The following is a 14,955-nucleotide window of genomic DNA, read 5'->3' on the forward strand; positions in this document are numbered from 1 at the left end:
CACACACACACACACACATGCAGTACACACACACACACACATGCAGAGTATACAGGCAGGCTTGGTCGTGCACTTCAAGAATACCAGATGCTCAGCTGGAAAGCTTTTCTCTGCAAAAATGTGACTCTTCCATCATTTTTTCCGCCTCGTTCCTCAGCACATGACTGCCGGCTCCTCGTCCAAAACAACCAGCAGAGATAACTGGATCCAGACCGTCAGGACGGCCTGACAGGATGAAGAGACGTTCCCTGTCCTGGTGTGGAGGCTCAGGAGGTGAGGACAGAAAGCAGATGCTGTCACCTTGTCACAGATCTCTCCTATCTGTGTTAACTGTCATCGTCTTTGTCACGACTCTATTTGATCTGATGACTTTTTATATTCATAGCTGTCACTCTTTTTGTCAGGATGTCTTTTTCTGATTAAAAGGCTGTTTTTCATTTTATGAGGATTTTTTTTTCTATCTACTAAAAACAACATTCTGTCTCATAATTATAACTTTCATGTCATATTTGTGACTTTTAAAGTCATAAAAGTTACTTTCTTTTGTTTTATTTCCCATACTTATGATTTTTAATGATTTTTAACACAATGCATTTTACTTTCTATCTTTTTATTTGGACATTTTGAAAACCTGCTCCTTGCTTGCAGGGTAAACCTCTCGCTCAATAACACCTGCAAAAATCGATAAAGATAAAAGATGGATGGATATCACAGCTATGAATATTATCTACTGACAGACTTGACAAGGGGATGTTTTAGTTACAGCTAATGATTTATTTATTTTGCACGTGTTTGAAAAAACATGTTGCATTAGCCTTGCGTCAAAGTGTGGTATAAAGATGACATCAAACATTTAGTGGACATCTAATGAGGTCCGTCATTAAAACAGCCACAGAGACTATTTGTATACATGCTGTGATCAATGACATGTTTGCTTGACATCGTTCCTGAGGTCGTATTATTTATGGTGTTGAGTCATACTGAAGGCTGTTTCTGATATTAAGGATTGTATGACTCAAGTTGTGAAAGGGCAGAGGCGCTGCTTGTCCACAGGCAGCTGCCTTAGTTTACTTAGCGAGCAGTGCAGTCAAATGAGTCTGAGTCGCCACTGGAGGGGCCCCTGTATATTTCTTGCTATGGGCCCAAAACGACTCTATAATCTATAATCTATGATCTATAATCGCTGCTGTGAAACGATTTTAGAGTAACTAGGAAATAGGAATTCTTTCTTCAGTGTATTAAAAAAACATTAAATCAATGGATTCGTTAAAACCACATTGTCGTCAGAGAAAAAATACAAGTCATAAAAATGTTCATTGAAATTCTGGTGGCAGGTTATGAAGGAATGGAAAATAAAAATGTATTTCTGTTCTTAGAAAATAGTTTAATTTCACTTGATCTAATAAAATACAAAAAGTGAAACAGGCAGGGGAAAAAATCTCATTCCATTTTATTGATATGATCATCATTATAAATATCATTACCATTATCATTGTTATTCATTAAATGACTTTCATCTTCAATTTAGATTTTTGTAGACAATAAAAATAAGTAAATAACTGAGCACCATGAGAGCTGAACTCACAGCTTCTGATTGGATCGAATTCCTCACATGCTGAGTGTGACCTTGGATTCATCTCCATCATTGTCATGTTATGCCTCTGTCCAGCAGGACTCCAAATGACAACGTACAAACAAGAAGGAGAACAATAATAACAATAACCATACTTATAATAACAACAATTTACCATTCAAAAAAAAAAACTGTTAAAAATTAAAAAAACAAATTGCACCATATTGTTGGAGGCTGTACCGCTCACTGACACATTTGGATAAGCAGCTAAGATCAACAACAACAAATGAACTGGGATGCTTGTCACCGCCCTTTTTGTGAGATTAAACATCAAGTTTTTTTTAAAGAAGTTATTTTCCTGTCTGACTGCTTGCACTGAAAGAAGAATTTTCCCACATTTTGGATTTTGTACCAGAAGGGAGAAGGATTCCTTGACAACCTCACGTTAACTGTGACTTTCGTCATTGAAATCCTGTTTCAACTAAATCTGGTCTGAGTATGTTTGAAAGTCTCACATGAACCGATTCTGACACTTGAAGCATTAGGGACGTGCCGATTTACTCAAAACAAACCAAGTGCCATTTTAAGTACGTCTCACTTTCAGATATGAATTAATTTTCTGACGTTCTATTTAATGCAAACACGGGCAAAAATACTGTTTTAAATCTGGAGCAATTAACTGAAGAATAAGAAAATCTAAGCAGACATTCAATGCCTACCTGAGTACCAAGTTCAGGTGACTCATTCAGGCAGCACTTAATAAGTATGCAGTTTGATACCCAATCCGACTTAGTGGTAGAGAAAAAAACACCCTAACAATTACAGAAAATACTTGATATTAAAATATCAAAACTTTCCCATCGCAACGGATTCAAGACCCAACGTGAACTTCAAAGTGACACCCCACCGAAAACACAACGTTTTGACGATGATGATTCTCTGAGGAAAGCCTACAGTAAGACTCAGATTCCCAAACTTCAAAAATGAATCAGACAGCAGTTCAGCTGGAGTCGTCCAGTTATAGAAGATGAAGGAAGAAGGGATGTTCTTTTGTAAGAGGGCAGAGAGGTGATGAGTCTTTTTGTATATTTCCCTTCTCTACGTGAGATTTTTGGGGTATGTTGTTAATCTCTGGACACACAACAGTACATGTAAATAGTTAACATACAAATACACATTTTCCTGATTTCAGTTTTCCAGGGCCTTTTTTCCCGCTCTTTTGTGGCCCACACAAACCACCTCAAACTTCAAAAATTCCCTCTCCCATCCCTCTTTTCTTCTGTCCTTTCTCCCGTCACTCTCTCTCCTTTTCTTCCATTCTCTCCCTCTTTCGCAGTTTCCATCCTCAACCCGGCCTTCGCTCTCTCGCCTCTCGTTCTGTCCTTCTCGCGGCAGTCTGTCCGTCAATCACCCCGTCCCCCTAGTCTAAACCTTGTCCAGGAGGGATCTCTGGCAGTAGAGGAGGCGTCGAGGCGTGCCGTACTTCCTGAAGAACAAAAGCGCTCCCAGAGTGATCACGACCAGCACCAGCAGGAGGAGAGGGATCACCACGGCGACAGGTCCCGCCCCGCTCTGCGACTCGTCCACCTCGATGATGATCAACTCCTCTTCCCGGCCCTTCTTGGGCTCCTCGCTCTCGCAGCCCATCCAGTCTCTGAGCACAGACTTGGGGTAACCAGACTCCACCTTCATGTACTGGTTATTAAACTTCCAGTATTTGTTGGCTTTGTAGAAATATGTGTAAGCTGAGGAAAGACAAAGGAAAAGAAAAACTTGTTTAATGAGGTTTTTCAGGTTTTCGAGTGGCTTGAAAACCTCTAAAAATCACAGCAACTGGACTTAAAGTCGCCTGGTAGCCAAGTAGCTGGTTATGTATTTCTTGGCTGCAGTTGAATTATTCAACTCTCAAGGTTGCTCATTAACCGTTAAATAATGCCAAATGTTATTAATTTATTAGTCACTAATTTGGTTGGCAACAAGTGGCTCTCATATTGGCCAATATTCAGGAATCACTTTTACATCCGTCACAGTGAATATGTTGGACTCCATTCCAAATAATGGATCTTTTGGCTCCCATCAACCCAAACGCCCCAAATACTGAACGAAAACCTCCACATGATTGGTTCCATGCAGAGAGACAAACTCACATCCGTCTTCACTCATGATGGCGGCTTTAATGTTATCCGGGGCACCGCTCCACATGCTGATTGGCTTTGGATACCCGTTATCCACAGTGCGAGTCTTCTCGTTGAAACGGTAATACCTGCCAAGACACAAAAGCGTTCAAAGATCCGCTGAACAGAAGAAAACAAAAAAAAAGTTTCGGCTGATTCACTGTAACAACAGTCGCAGCGTCTTGTAGCACCAAGGTTCATGAGCTCAGGGTTGTTTCTGGGAATATGGAGGTTTAAGAAATAATACAAACAGTGTTAAAAGTGTGTGTGTGTGTGTGTGTGTGTATGTGGGGGGGGGGGTGACTAATGGCTAAAAAGTGTGACGCTTCCTTCAGAACGATTTCAACAACAATAAACAAACAGAGAAGGACAAGTTTTAACAAGTTACTTTAACTGTAAAAACAAAAAGAGCAGGATGTTTGTTGGCTTAAAGGACAGAGATTTGATCGGTGGATAAATGCTGCAGGTATTCTGCCACACAATGATATTTCCTCCTCAAATCAGGACAAAACCACAAAGAGAACAAGTTTTAACCTGCTGAACTTCTCAGCATGAAAAACATGGCAACAGGTGAAAAACGGTCAACACGTGTCGGATTATATCTGGACTCACTTTGTGCCTCTGAAGAAGTACGTCTGCCCTGTTGGTGTGTAGAAGAGAGCAGCGTCGATCTTGTCTTTAGGTAGACCTGTCCCGAGGTCCTTCAGGCTCTTAGGGGAGTCTTTGTCCATGGTGGACTCACTGAAAACCCAGTACCTGTCACCTGGACGATGAAAAGAAAATGAGAATACAAAGAGAACGGGCGAGAGATCAAAGGCGGCCATAATAGAAGCGGTCATAATAGTTAACACATGAAAGTCGTCACTGCAGGAGCTGTCAGCGTTTGAAATCTGTTTTCAATCTGGTCTCGCACAGGAGGACAGAGGACGGGGGGGGGGGCTACCTTTGAAGAAGAGAAATTTCCCATCATCCCTCTCGTATGCAGCGTTGATATTGGAAGGCAGGCCTTTCCAGAAGTGACTGATGGTCATCGGGTAGCCGGCCAGCACCTTGTTGTTCCGCACACGCCAGAACCACTTGTCCTGTAAACACACATAGAGATCCGTCAGAAAGAGAGGAGACAACATGGAACTTTTTCTACTGAGATGAAATGCAAAGAAATCTTCATCCAAATGTTGCAGGTTTTGTTTTGTCAAATGAACTCATGCAGTTTTTCTTGTAATATTTTGGATTTTTGTTGTGTATAGGTCAAGATTTGAAACTTAAAATATCATGGAGTACAGGTGTAAATAATAGGATTAAAGATGGCTGCAGCACATCCAGCTGTTTCTTGTATTGTACATGCTGGCTCACCGTTACAGCACAATCGAAAAGATTAAAGCCATGCTGAATGTTTAAGTGACTTCTGTAGTAATAATGGTAAATTATTTATTTTGAGAGATTATTTCAATGTTTCCTGAACCATAATCCGTCATACCTTAAATACAAACTTTTCCCCCCTGAGGGTAGCGATGGTGTCAAAGTGTCCCTCACAGATGTCTGGACCAAGGTCTGGGTAGGAGGACTTTGTGGGACGAGGTGGGGGAGGAGGAGGAGGGGGAGCCCCTGACTTGGTCCCTGTTGTTGAGAGTGTGCGAGAGAGGAGTGAAGTTATAGATTACCACAAAAATATCTACAACCTTGTCCAATGGAAAAACAGAAAAATGTGTTTGAGGGGTAACAGCCATTACCGTAGCGTCTGTCAAGTACGACAGTATAAAGGGAGTTTATTTAAATTACTTCAATGTACTAAAGTCCCTTGAAAATAACAGAAAAGAATTGCTGTGAATATATTCTCTTCTCTTTAAAGTCAAACCCACCATAAATCGCCTGGATGCCTCTGCGATCATCGTCTGGCAGCTGGAAATTTTCTGTTTCAAACCACTGGTAGAAGGGTGCCATGATGGCGGAGGGGTCGTTTGAGTGCTCCAGACCCAGAGCGTGACCCAGCTCATGGACGGCCACCAGGAAAACATCGTTACCTTTGAGGAGGAAAATAACGGTAACAGTTTATTTCACTGGGGTTTTTTCTTCTTCTATATTTTACAGTATTTTCTATCTCTCTTACCACTTTGGTCGTTTCCTGTGGTCCAGGGCTCGGCCAGGTCAAAGTGCGTATCTCCCCCAATACCGTTTCCTGGGAAGTAGGCGTGAGCCAGGAAGCCGCCCTCGCCGTCAAATGGCGTACTGTCACCATGGAAACCTTCCGAAAAGGAGAGCATGATGTCTGCAAACTTGTCCACCTTGTCTCTGATGTGGCTGTAGGGGATCTCTCTGAAGGTGAGCGGAATCACACTCTCCCACACCTTGAAAGCTTTCCGGATGGCCTCGTTCGTAGCTCGTTCGCCGATCTTTGGGGTGTAGTTCTGTATGCTGGTCGGAAGAAACGAGAGAGATGAATTCAGGTCATCATTCTGGTATGAAGCTGATCAATGCGATATATTGCTTTGTCATATTTTGGCTCAAATGCCTTTAAAAGTGCTCCTGCGAAATTCTAAATATGACTTCTTCTGACAATATTGTTAAATTACATTCAAATGTCAAATGGTGTGTACCTGAAGGTCACCTCAGACTTCTCCCACTTCAGACCCTGCACGGCGTATCTCTTCCTCCTCAGGTTGCTTTTCAGTTCTGGACCAAACTTGTCCTGGACGCCACATCGTGGTCGACTCATCGCCCTGGCAACAACAGAAAATAATTTACCAACAATATTCAGACGTCTCCGAAGGACAAATGTTCTTAATGACTTTTCTTGTTGCAGAAATGTTAGGGGAGGTTAATCAAGACTCACTGTAACGTGTTTGTGTCGATGGAGCCGGTGACAGTCAAACCGTAAAACCTCTGCATGGCTGATATCGCTGATTCAATGGACTTTGGAGAGCGGATGGCCTGAGCTCTGACATCACCTGGAGGCAGGTAGCCATACTGCTGCAGCCACGCCTACAAGGGTTAAACAATAATGAGAATAATGTTGTATTTGTTTTTTAGACATTGGTGGAAACTTTGATTTGTTGAAGTGCTATTGAGCAAAAACAATCCAACAAAAGCAGGAAAGAACAATCCAGGAAAAGAAAAAAAACTGTGTCCTGAAGTGGATGAGGTGGACATCAGAGAGATAGAGGAGAATGACATGTGGAAAAAGAGCCAAAAGTCAGACTTCAACCCGGACCACCAGCTTTGAGGGTCCAGCCTCTTTACATGGAGCTCAGACAAACCACTACACTACCGAGCACCACATACAGTGATCGTTAAAGAGAACTGTTAATTTCCATAAAATGCAATATACTTACATAAGAGAAAACACGTAATTTAAATAATTTATAGGACATGCTAAAAACTAAAATATTTTCACTATATTAGAATTGTTTTCTATACTCAGCAGTTTTCAGAGGCTTTACAGGAATGTCTGTGTGAGTCGGCTCTTTAGTGAGACATGCTGGAAAATACCACCTGAGGACATCTTACAAAATGTCGTCGTCAACAAAAAAGAAGGGATTGGCCACCTGTGTGAACCTGTGCTTGTTTTTCAGCTTTCTGTCAATTTGTAGAGCTTGTTTGGACCTGCGTATCTGAGCTCACATGTATCACACAGATTGGAGATTTAAAAAAAGGAAACAAAGAATGTGTGTGGGTTTTTTTTGTGCGTTAACCTACATACACTCCTTCCTAAAAAAGACAACAAACACTGAAGAAACCCAGCATGTTTAATTTATTGTATTTTCACCATGAGACTGTAACATTAAACAGTTTATAAACTCTTAAAAACCAGCAGCGAATCCTCGCATGCTCCCGAGATTTATGCTAAATTTGTTTCAGGAGACTTTGTTGTGGGGTCATAAGGAGGGATGAGAGAGGAACTGAGAGCCAAATAAAACACAATTTGAAAACACTGATGTCATTTCAACCACGATGACCCAGAAATCTGTCTAGACTATCGCAGCCAAAGACAACTGGCGGTCATAACGTTGGAAAAAAAAAAAAAAAAGTCCCATTTTCAGCAACATTTGGGTTCCTCAAACCTTGACTTTAAGAACTAGCTGCTACTGTCTTTGTCTGTTCACCTGCACCTCTTTCTGTCAACCAAAACCACTATTTATCTTAACACATGAAAAGCTAGCACATTTATTTCCAGCTGCTGGTGGTCTCTTAAAAGAATATGTACTGTTATGTGGTCGAAATACTCTTTTATTCCTTTGTGCTGAGGAGATGGAACATGAAATCTGCCTTTTTCATAAGCTGTACGAAAAGCTAGTTGGCTACACAGTTAGCTTGGCATAAAGACAACAGAGAGAAACTGTTAGCAAGTATTAGCTAGTTTCCATGAGAGAACAAAAAAGCATCATGTAAATGCTAACAGAAGCAAGTAGAGTCATAGCAGACAACTGACTTATCAAAATCAGTTTGCCAAACTCAAATGATGTTTCTAAAACCAAAACATTTTGTAATTTCTTCTAACAAACATTACACAGTCTTCCTCCTAATAAAACAATTCATCATGCTATGATTTTGCCCCTGCAAAAAAAACACACACAAAAAAAACACCAAGTGTAAAGATGAAACATTGCAGTTTAATTGGGACCTTAAAAGTCAAAACATCCTCAAATGAGTTTCCAGTTGTTTTGTTTTAAGTCTGGAAAAGGTTTCAGGTTATTTAAATTAAATTTTGCCCCACATTTTTTTTATTTGCTAAATTAAACTACAGGGGTTAATTAGACTTCACTTTTTACCTGTGGTAAAACCATACAGGGGTGTCTTACTCACTCACTGTTTATTTTTTACTGCTTATTTTAGGCTTAAACTCTAAATCTGATGACAACGTCTCATTGGATTTGTTGTTGTCAAAGAACCAACGTATAACAAACTGGTAGGCTGATAGAATTAAACTAGAGATGTAGGCCTACCATTGGACACATCGGCTAGCTGCTTTGCTCCCTTTAGTTACCTGACTAACACACTAACACACATAAAAAGCATAGGCTATATAAAAGTCTCATCTCCCTGTCTTTTTGTAGAGACCTTAATCCAACTTGCAATGTGTGTTTCCACTTCACTACACAGAGAGTAAGCACACATTTTCACCACAGATTAAGCTGGGGGAATTACCCCAAATTCCTTCGTTAGCAGCTTCATAAACCCCAGATATCGCTCTTATTCCATCATTAGTGCTGTTTCATACTTTTTAAGTCTTCCTCCAACAAGTGACAGGAAAAAGCATGAGGGGGGAGGGATGGAAACGTAGAAACAGCATGAGCAGATCTACCTGGCCTTGCACACACAGCTACTGTTAGTCATGAGGTGGGCAGAGGGGGCCAGAGAACAAGGTTCACTTATGACGATCTGCAGAGAGTCAATTTATCCCCCCTCCATCTCTACATACCCGCTCCTCAACATTTCTCCGATATTTCTCTGGATTATTCAACCATCTAGTTAATCTAATTTATCCCCTGACTCTCGCTAAGTCAATCAGGCCCTAACACCAACCAAACTGACTTTCTCTGCCTCTACGTTGACTGCTGCTAGTGTGTCCTGCGGCTCCAGTGTGGTGACGCGCCTGCTTCTATAAAAACACTCGGCTGAAAAGTCTCCCCCACACCGTGAAGACCTCCACTTCTCTCCCTCCAATCCACACACCGCCACCACCAACCCCCAGATGGGACGCCAGGTATCCCAGCATGCACCTCTCCTCCCTGGAACTCCCATCAAAGCTTCTCTTTATTAAGACTCGCACATGGCTGGTATTGTTGGCCTCGGTGAAGCCAGGTAGCTAACTACACGGGCCATGTGTGGTCACAGAGCTGGCTGCTTATTTGGTAAACACACCCCACAGTCTGTGTAGTGTGTTTGTGTGTGTGCAGTGACGTGTGGTCTGAAAACATAATGAACAGACACTAAAATACATGCAGAATGATCAAAGTTAGTGAAGGAGGAGGACGTTTCAGATGACCCTACTATGACCTTACTATTTAATGGAAAGCTAAAAATGTAGTATTTGGACATATTTCCCCCATACACTACATCATTGAAAATCAACTTCACTGAGGTAGGTTCACTGCCTTTAATAATCTTCATGCACTGGCTTCCTGTTTGCACATTTTTATTTTAAAGTTCCAAAAAATAAAAAGTTTACTCATCAATTCTTTAAAATGAGCGTCACCAGGGCTGAATTCACTTTAAAAAAGGAAACTGAGAACTGCTGGGATGAAATAGCCAATGAACAGGAAACAAGTCGCCTCTGAGCTCCTGAGAAGTTGCGAAGTGTATACGTCACAAGACAAATTATAGTGAACGTCAATGATCAAAATATTAGACAACCATATTTGGAAAAGAAATATGCAACGTTCGAGGAAAATGTGCTTGCAACACATTGTCACGTATTCTGCTCACAGTCTTGTGATTCTTAAATTTGTAATGGCTTTACCGGATGCACTATGAACAACAAAAAAAACAACAACAACCACAAGTTCCTGGAATAGCTCTAAACAAAACCCCCATATGAGTTTATAGATGCTGTGGTAAAAAAAAATTCTATAGGAAGTGAAACCGTCAGTCTGGTCTGAACACATTTATCATGTGGGTGTTTGTCTAAATTCTTGCACTTAACCAAGAGAAACTAGGAACTAAGTACGGGTAAGGATATTTACGCACAAAGATTTATGTTAACTTATGCTTATTACTCTATGTATTGTGCATTTAAACGTCTGTTTAACAATGCAAAAAGCTGTTGTTTTATGTATAAACAAGATGCAAAGTGTCAAAACACCATTTGTTTCAAACGTCTTCTTGGAAAACTTTCTTGCGAGTGGTTTTCTCCTGCAGACAAATAAATTGGATAGGCAAATCCAACCAGGAGAAATGGAAAGAATGGACAGACGAAAAGAGTAAATGATCCGAAGTGCAGAGTTACAGAGGAGAGGTAAAGACATTAGGAGGAAGAGCGGTAAAAGAAAAAAAGAGGAGAGAGGTTAAAAGTATGGCTGAATTTCAATCTGAGGGGACTGAGTCAGTTGTTCCTCTCGCTCAGAGCCAACGGAAAAAAACAGGGAATCGGGCTCATGAGCGGCCGAATCTCACGTTGCCTTCATTTCTTGGCGTCTCTGACCCAGTTAGCTTCCAGTCACACCAGCACTGTAATATTTTTACTGCACTAACATTTCTACAGGGTCAAACAGGTCAGGTAAAAATACATGGATGTTTTTATTCGTATTTCATGGAACATTTTGGAACTGATGCAAACCACGGAGGCAAAGTTAAAGAAGTGGAGCTGAGTGATTATTATAACAAACTAAATGCATCAGGTGTTAATTAACCACATGTACATTCATTCATTAACCTGAGAAAATGTTCTTTATCTCTGTTAAATCTTACTTTATAGTTCTGCTCCTCAAACTCACAAAGACACGTTTTTCTTTTTACTGCTACGTATACACTTTTTTTAATGCAAGTCCATTATGCATAATATCTTTTAAACCTAAAGTAATTTTACTGACCTTATTTGACTTTGTATCAGTTTAGAGTTTGAGGTTAGGATTTATTGCCCAGACTTAAAAATCTCTTCAAAACAACTTGGTCATTTGTCATTTGGGCTGTAAAAAGATGACTCTTCTTTGTCAAAGCCAGAGTTTCAAGTCATTTAAGACGTGACGGAGAACGTCGTTAGATACTCTACTTGAGAAAGAAGTGACAATACTATGGCAAGAGTACTTAAAAATAAAAAATGACAGAAAGGAGAACAGTATGAGCAAAATCCCTAGAGTTAGTATACAGTAGGTGCCAATACACTAAAGAACTCCTGAAACAGAACGGCTTCCTCTTATATTGAAGCTATGTGATGTCTAAAGGACCTCTTAGCAAACTCCATCAGCTGACGGAGACAACGAGAGGCAAAAAAAAAAGATCCAAGAAAACCTTAAAATCAGATTAAGGTAAGCCACTTCCTTTTTTTTTTAAAGTAGCAATCGTCTAAATGTATAAAAAGGATATTAAAATGCTTTAGATACATTATAGAAATGCTTCAAACCTTAAAGGAAAAGTAATCTTTTTTTTTGTGTGTGAAATCGCTAAAGAAATTCAGTTATTCCCTTTGATATGAAGTGGGATACAAGTGTTTGGTGAAAAAAAAAGAAAAGAAGGTCCACCCACTGTCTGGGATCTTTGGAAAGATCTGCTCAGGTCTCTACATCTAAGAGAAGGTCGGAAATCTACAAACTAGCACACCAAGCAACATCTGGCCTTGGAGTCGAGTTTAATCAACCACCTGAGAACAAAATGCTTTAATGCATGCATTAAAAAAACGTGAAATTCTAACGTCATGCTGGAAACTTGTTCTCTTTCATGTCCTTTATACGAACTTGGAGGCCTTAATATAAAGTGTAAGGCAAAGATAAGCCCCCCTTTGCTCCCTTGAAGTCCATCAGTTTCTCATTAAGGTCGATCCAGCTGATTATTTTGACATTTCTAAAGTGACTACCGCAGCCTGGATGAGCAGCACGCAGCAGAGATTGTTTCTTTTGATGCTCCATTCACAGTCACTCTAGTCGAGATAAAAAAAAAAAAGAAAAAAAAAGAAGGGAGAATCGAAGCCATATGTGTTTTAACCAAACCTGCATGGGATCAGCAGACATGTGTCTCCAGATGGCAACAGGAAATCTCGAACCAGATATGGAGAGATCCTGTTTTAGGCCCTGTTGTTTTCTTTGCTGCCCACTTCCTTTGCTCACAAGGTCCGACTAAGCTTTTTTATTTAAGTGAAGAAAGGTTAGACAAGGCAAAAATGGGATGACTGGAAACAGATGCCGGAGGCCGCAAAGGTAGCTTCTTTACAGAGAGCAAGTCTTTTTTTTTTTTTTTGGTGGATTAAGTGGGATCAGTTTGGCAAGAAAGAAGTCAAGGACAGATTTTCAGATGTTGAGCAACGCTGATGAACAACAAGAAATCCTCTTCTGCTTACACAAACCCCTGAAAAGGAGTTTCATCAACTTTAATTAAACATTTGTGTCACTCGGTTGTTGTTCTGTCTTTGCATTCTCCAAACATGTCTGTCTTTTGATCACAGGGTTCGCAAACATTTCTCTGGTGATGTAATCCTGAACCCGTAATTAACTCTTATCCTCTTTCAGCATCAGGATTGAATTATGTCTCTGAAAGCTTTGAATCGTCGGCGTAGAGTCCATTTTACTTTGCACAGGGGCAGACGGGACATGCACTTGATGTTGGTTATTGTATTAGAGGTATTATCTTACAGCTACAGACAACTCCTGCAAACAGTTTAGTTTGCAGACAGTCATCACTGGCCCGGTGAGTTCGCTGCAGGAGGGCCTCTTGTAAACTGTCTGTGAGTTACCCACCACGTCTGGCTTGACTCACACGCCAGTCACTTGTGGTCAGTGACTAAGGTCCTCCTTCTTGCATCCTGTCCACACAAACCACGGCATTCATGACACTTGTGTAACTTCTTCTGCTTTTAGGTTGATGGACTTTTATCACTCAGTGAATCAATTTCCTGTGACAGCTGCAGCATCCTGGCTTTTACAGGAACTTCAACTCCTGAAAGCCTGACTGGATGTGACTAAACACTGGTGCAGTGCTGTAAATACTCACACTAAACGCTCCTTTATGCACTGGGGCGCCCTGTAGAGCAAAAAGGCTCCCAAGGGTGCTCACGCCCAGTCAATTACAATGATGCACAATACCTAATGACAAAATGTGTTGTTCAGGCAAAGGTTAAACTTCATTTCAGCGTCTCTAGATCAGAGTTTAACAGCCTGAGGGTTCTTGTCTGGCTAGTTTATGAATGCAGCTTAAAGGCCTGTGCAGTCTACACACAAGCAGATGAAAACCATTAACCCCCTCCCCCGTACCACCACCACCCTTTTTTTTTTTTTTTACCCAGAACAAAGCATCTCAGCTGAGGTTTCTGTCTCCTCCTTCCCAAAGCCACAAGACTTTAGACTCATGACATTTTCTCTCTCTTCTCTTGTTACAGTTTCGACCCTTTTAAGCAGCTTTTAGTGCAGAGAGGTCAAGCTTGTTTGGAGGAATGAGAATAAACATGACGGAAATATAAACAGTCCACCCTTTTTTCTGGTTGTGTTGCAAGATTAGAGAAAACCCAGTAAACATGAAATAGACTACAGACAGCAGAACAACTGCACTAAAAGTTAAAGTTACAGTAAGATTGGGCTGCAAATGCACTGTAATGTATGGTTTGTTTTTGGTTTTGCTATAGAACATGAAAAATACACATACTGGAGGAATATTCATGAAGATGGATGAAGGGAAACTACAAAAATATGTTACAAAAATGGAAAATGCAAATCATACAGCGCTTTACATTTTGCTTAACAACCTATTAAATCAGGTAAACATTAATTTTCTTTGTTTTTAAGGGTGTGAATGGTGTTTTTCCAACTTACCTCTGCTTTTAGAACATCTGCAGTGACTGAGGTAAAACCAATGCAGCAGAGACCACAGGCCAGGGTGATGAGCTGGAGCAGCATTCTTCTGTCCGCAAACTGCCTCCCAAAGAAGAAGTTAAAAAGAAACAAAAAAAACCCTAAATGTCTACACCTGTCCCGTCGTCCTGACTGCAAACGACTAATATAAAAAAAAACAAAAAACAGAAAACCCCCAAAACGATCGGTAGATACTTCTCCGAAGAGTCTCAATAGCGTGGCAGGAACTTCTTTTCTCGGACCCGCATGGACACTTTAAACGCACCGGGCAGCAAAGCGAACCTTTCAAAGTAAGAGCTGAGACAAAAAAGTTCAACTCATGGAGCAGCTGTGACAAATGCTCAGCTGGGGTTTCGCTATAGCTTCATAGTTTGGCCTCTTCTCCTCTGCTTGGCTTGTATGTACCGTTTGTGGACGTGGTCAGAGGAGAGAGAGAAAGAAAGAGAGAGCGAGAGAGAGAGAGAGGAAGATTTTCCTCTGGGTCCTCCTCCAGATGTGCAGACGTCATTTTTTTACGCCTGCAGGGAAACAGCTGAGCAGATTTATTTCCCTACATGCCGATTAATTATGAATAATTATAGCCTAAGTGGTAATACAAGTTTACAAATAGTCGTTTAGAAGTAAAACCTGCAATTTTAATTTGTACAAGTATCTGTACTGATATTAACTTCAGAATTGGATTTTAACAGTTTAATGTTGTGTCATTTATTGTTTTCTT

The 14,955-nt window shown here is 40.7% G+C and overlaps 1 protein-coding gene across 1 annotated transcript; it reads right to left on the reverse strand.

Moving 5' to 3' along the window:
* Positions 1-1,433: 1,433 nt before the first annotated feature.
* On the reverse strand, positions 1,434-14,672 carry mmp14a (matrix metallopeptidase 14a (membrane-inserted)). Its single transcript, XM_079371833.1, has 10 exons — positions 14,199-14,672; positions 6,578-6,726; positions 6,342-6,464; positions 5,855-6,159; positions 5,607-5,768; positions 5,225-5,364; positions 4,691-4,829; positions 4,360-4,510; positions 3,721-3,836; positions 1,434-3,318 (listed from the first exon to the last, which is right to left on the reverse strand). Exons 1-10 carry the CDS (start codon positions 14,280-14,282, stop codon positions 2,999-3,001), a joined length of 1,689 nt encoding a protein of 562 aa, XP_079227959.1. The 5' UTR covers positions 14,283-14,672; the 3' UTR covers positions 1,434-2,998.
* Positions 14,673-14,955: the final 283 nt, after the last annotated feature.

Source organism: Symphodus melops (genome assembly GCF_947650265.1).
Source record: "Symphodus melops genome assembly, chromosome: 20".
NCBI lineage: Eukaryota > Metazoa > Chordata > Actinopteri > Labriformes > Labridae > Symphodus > Symphodus melops.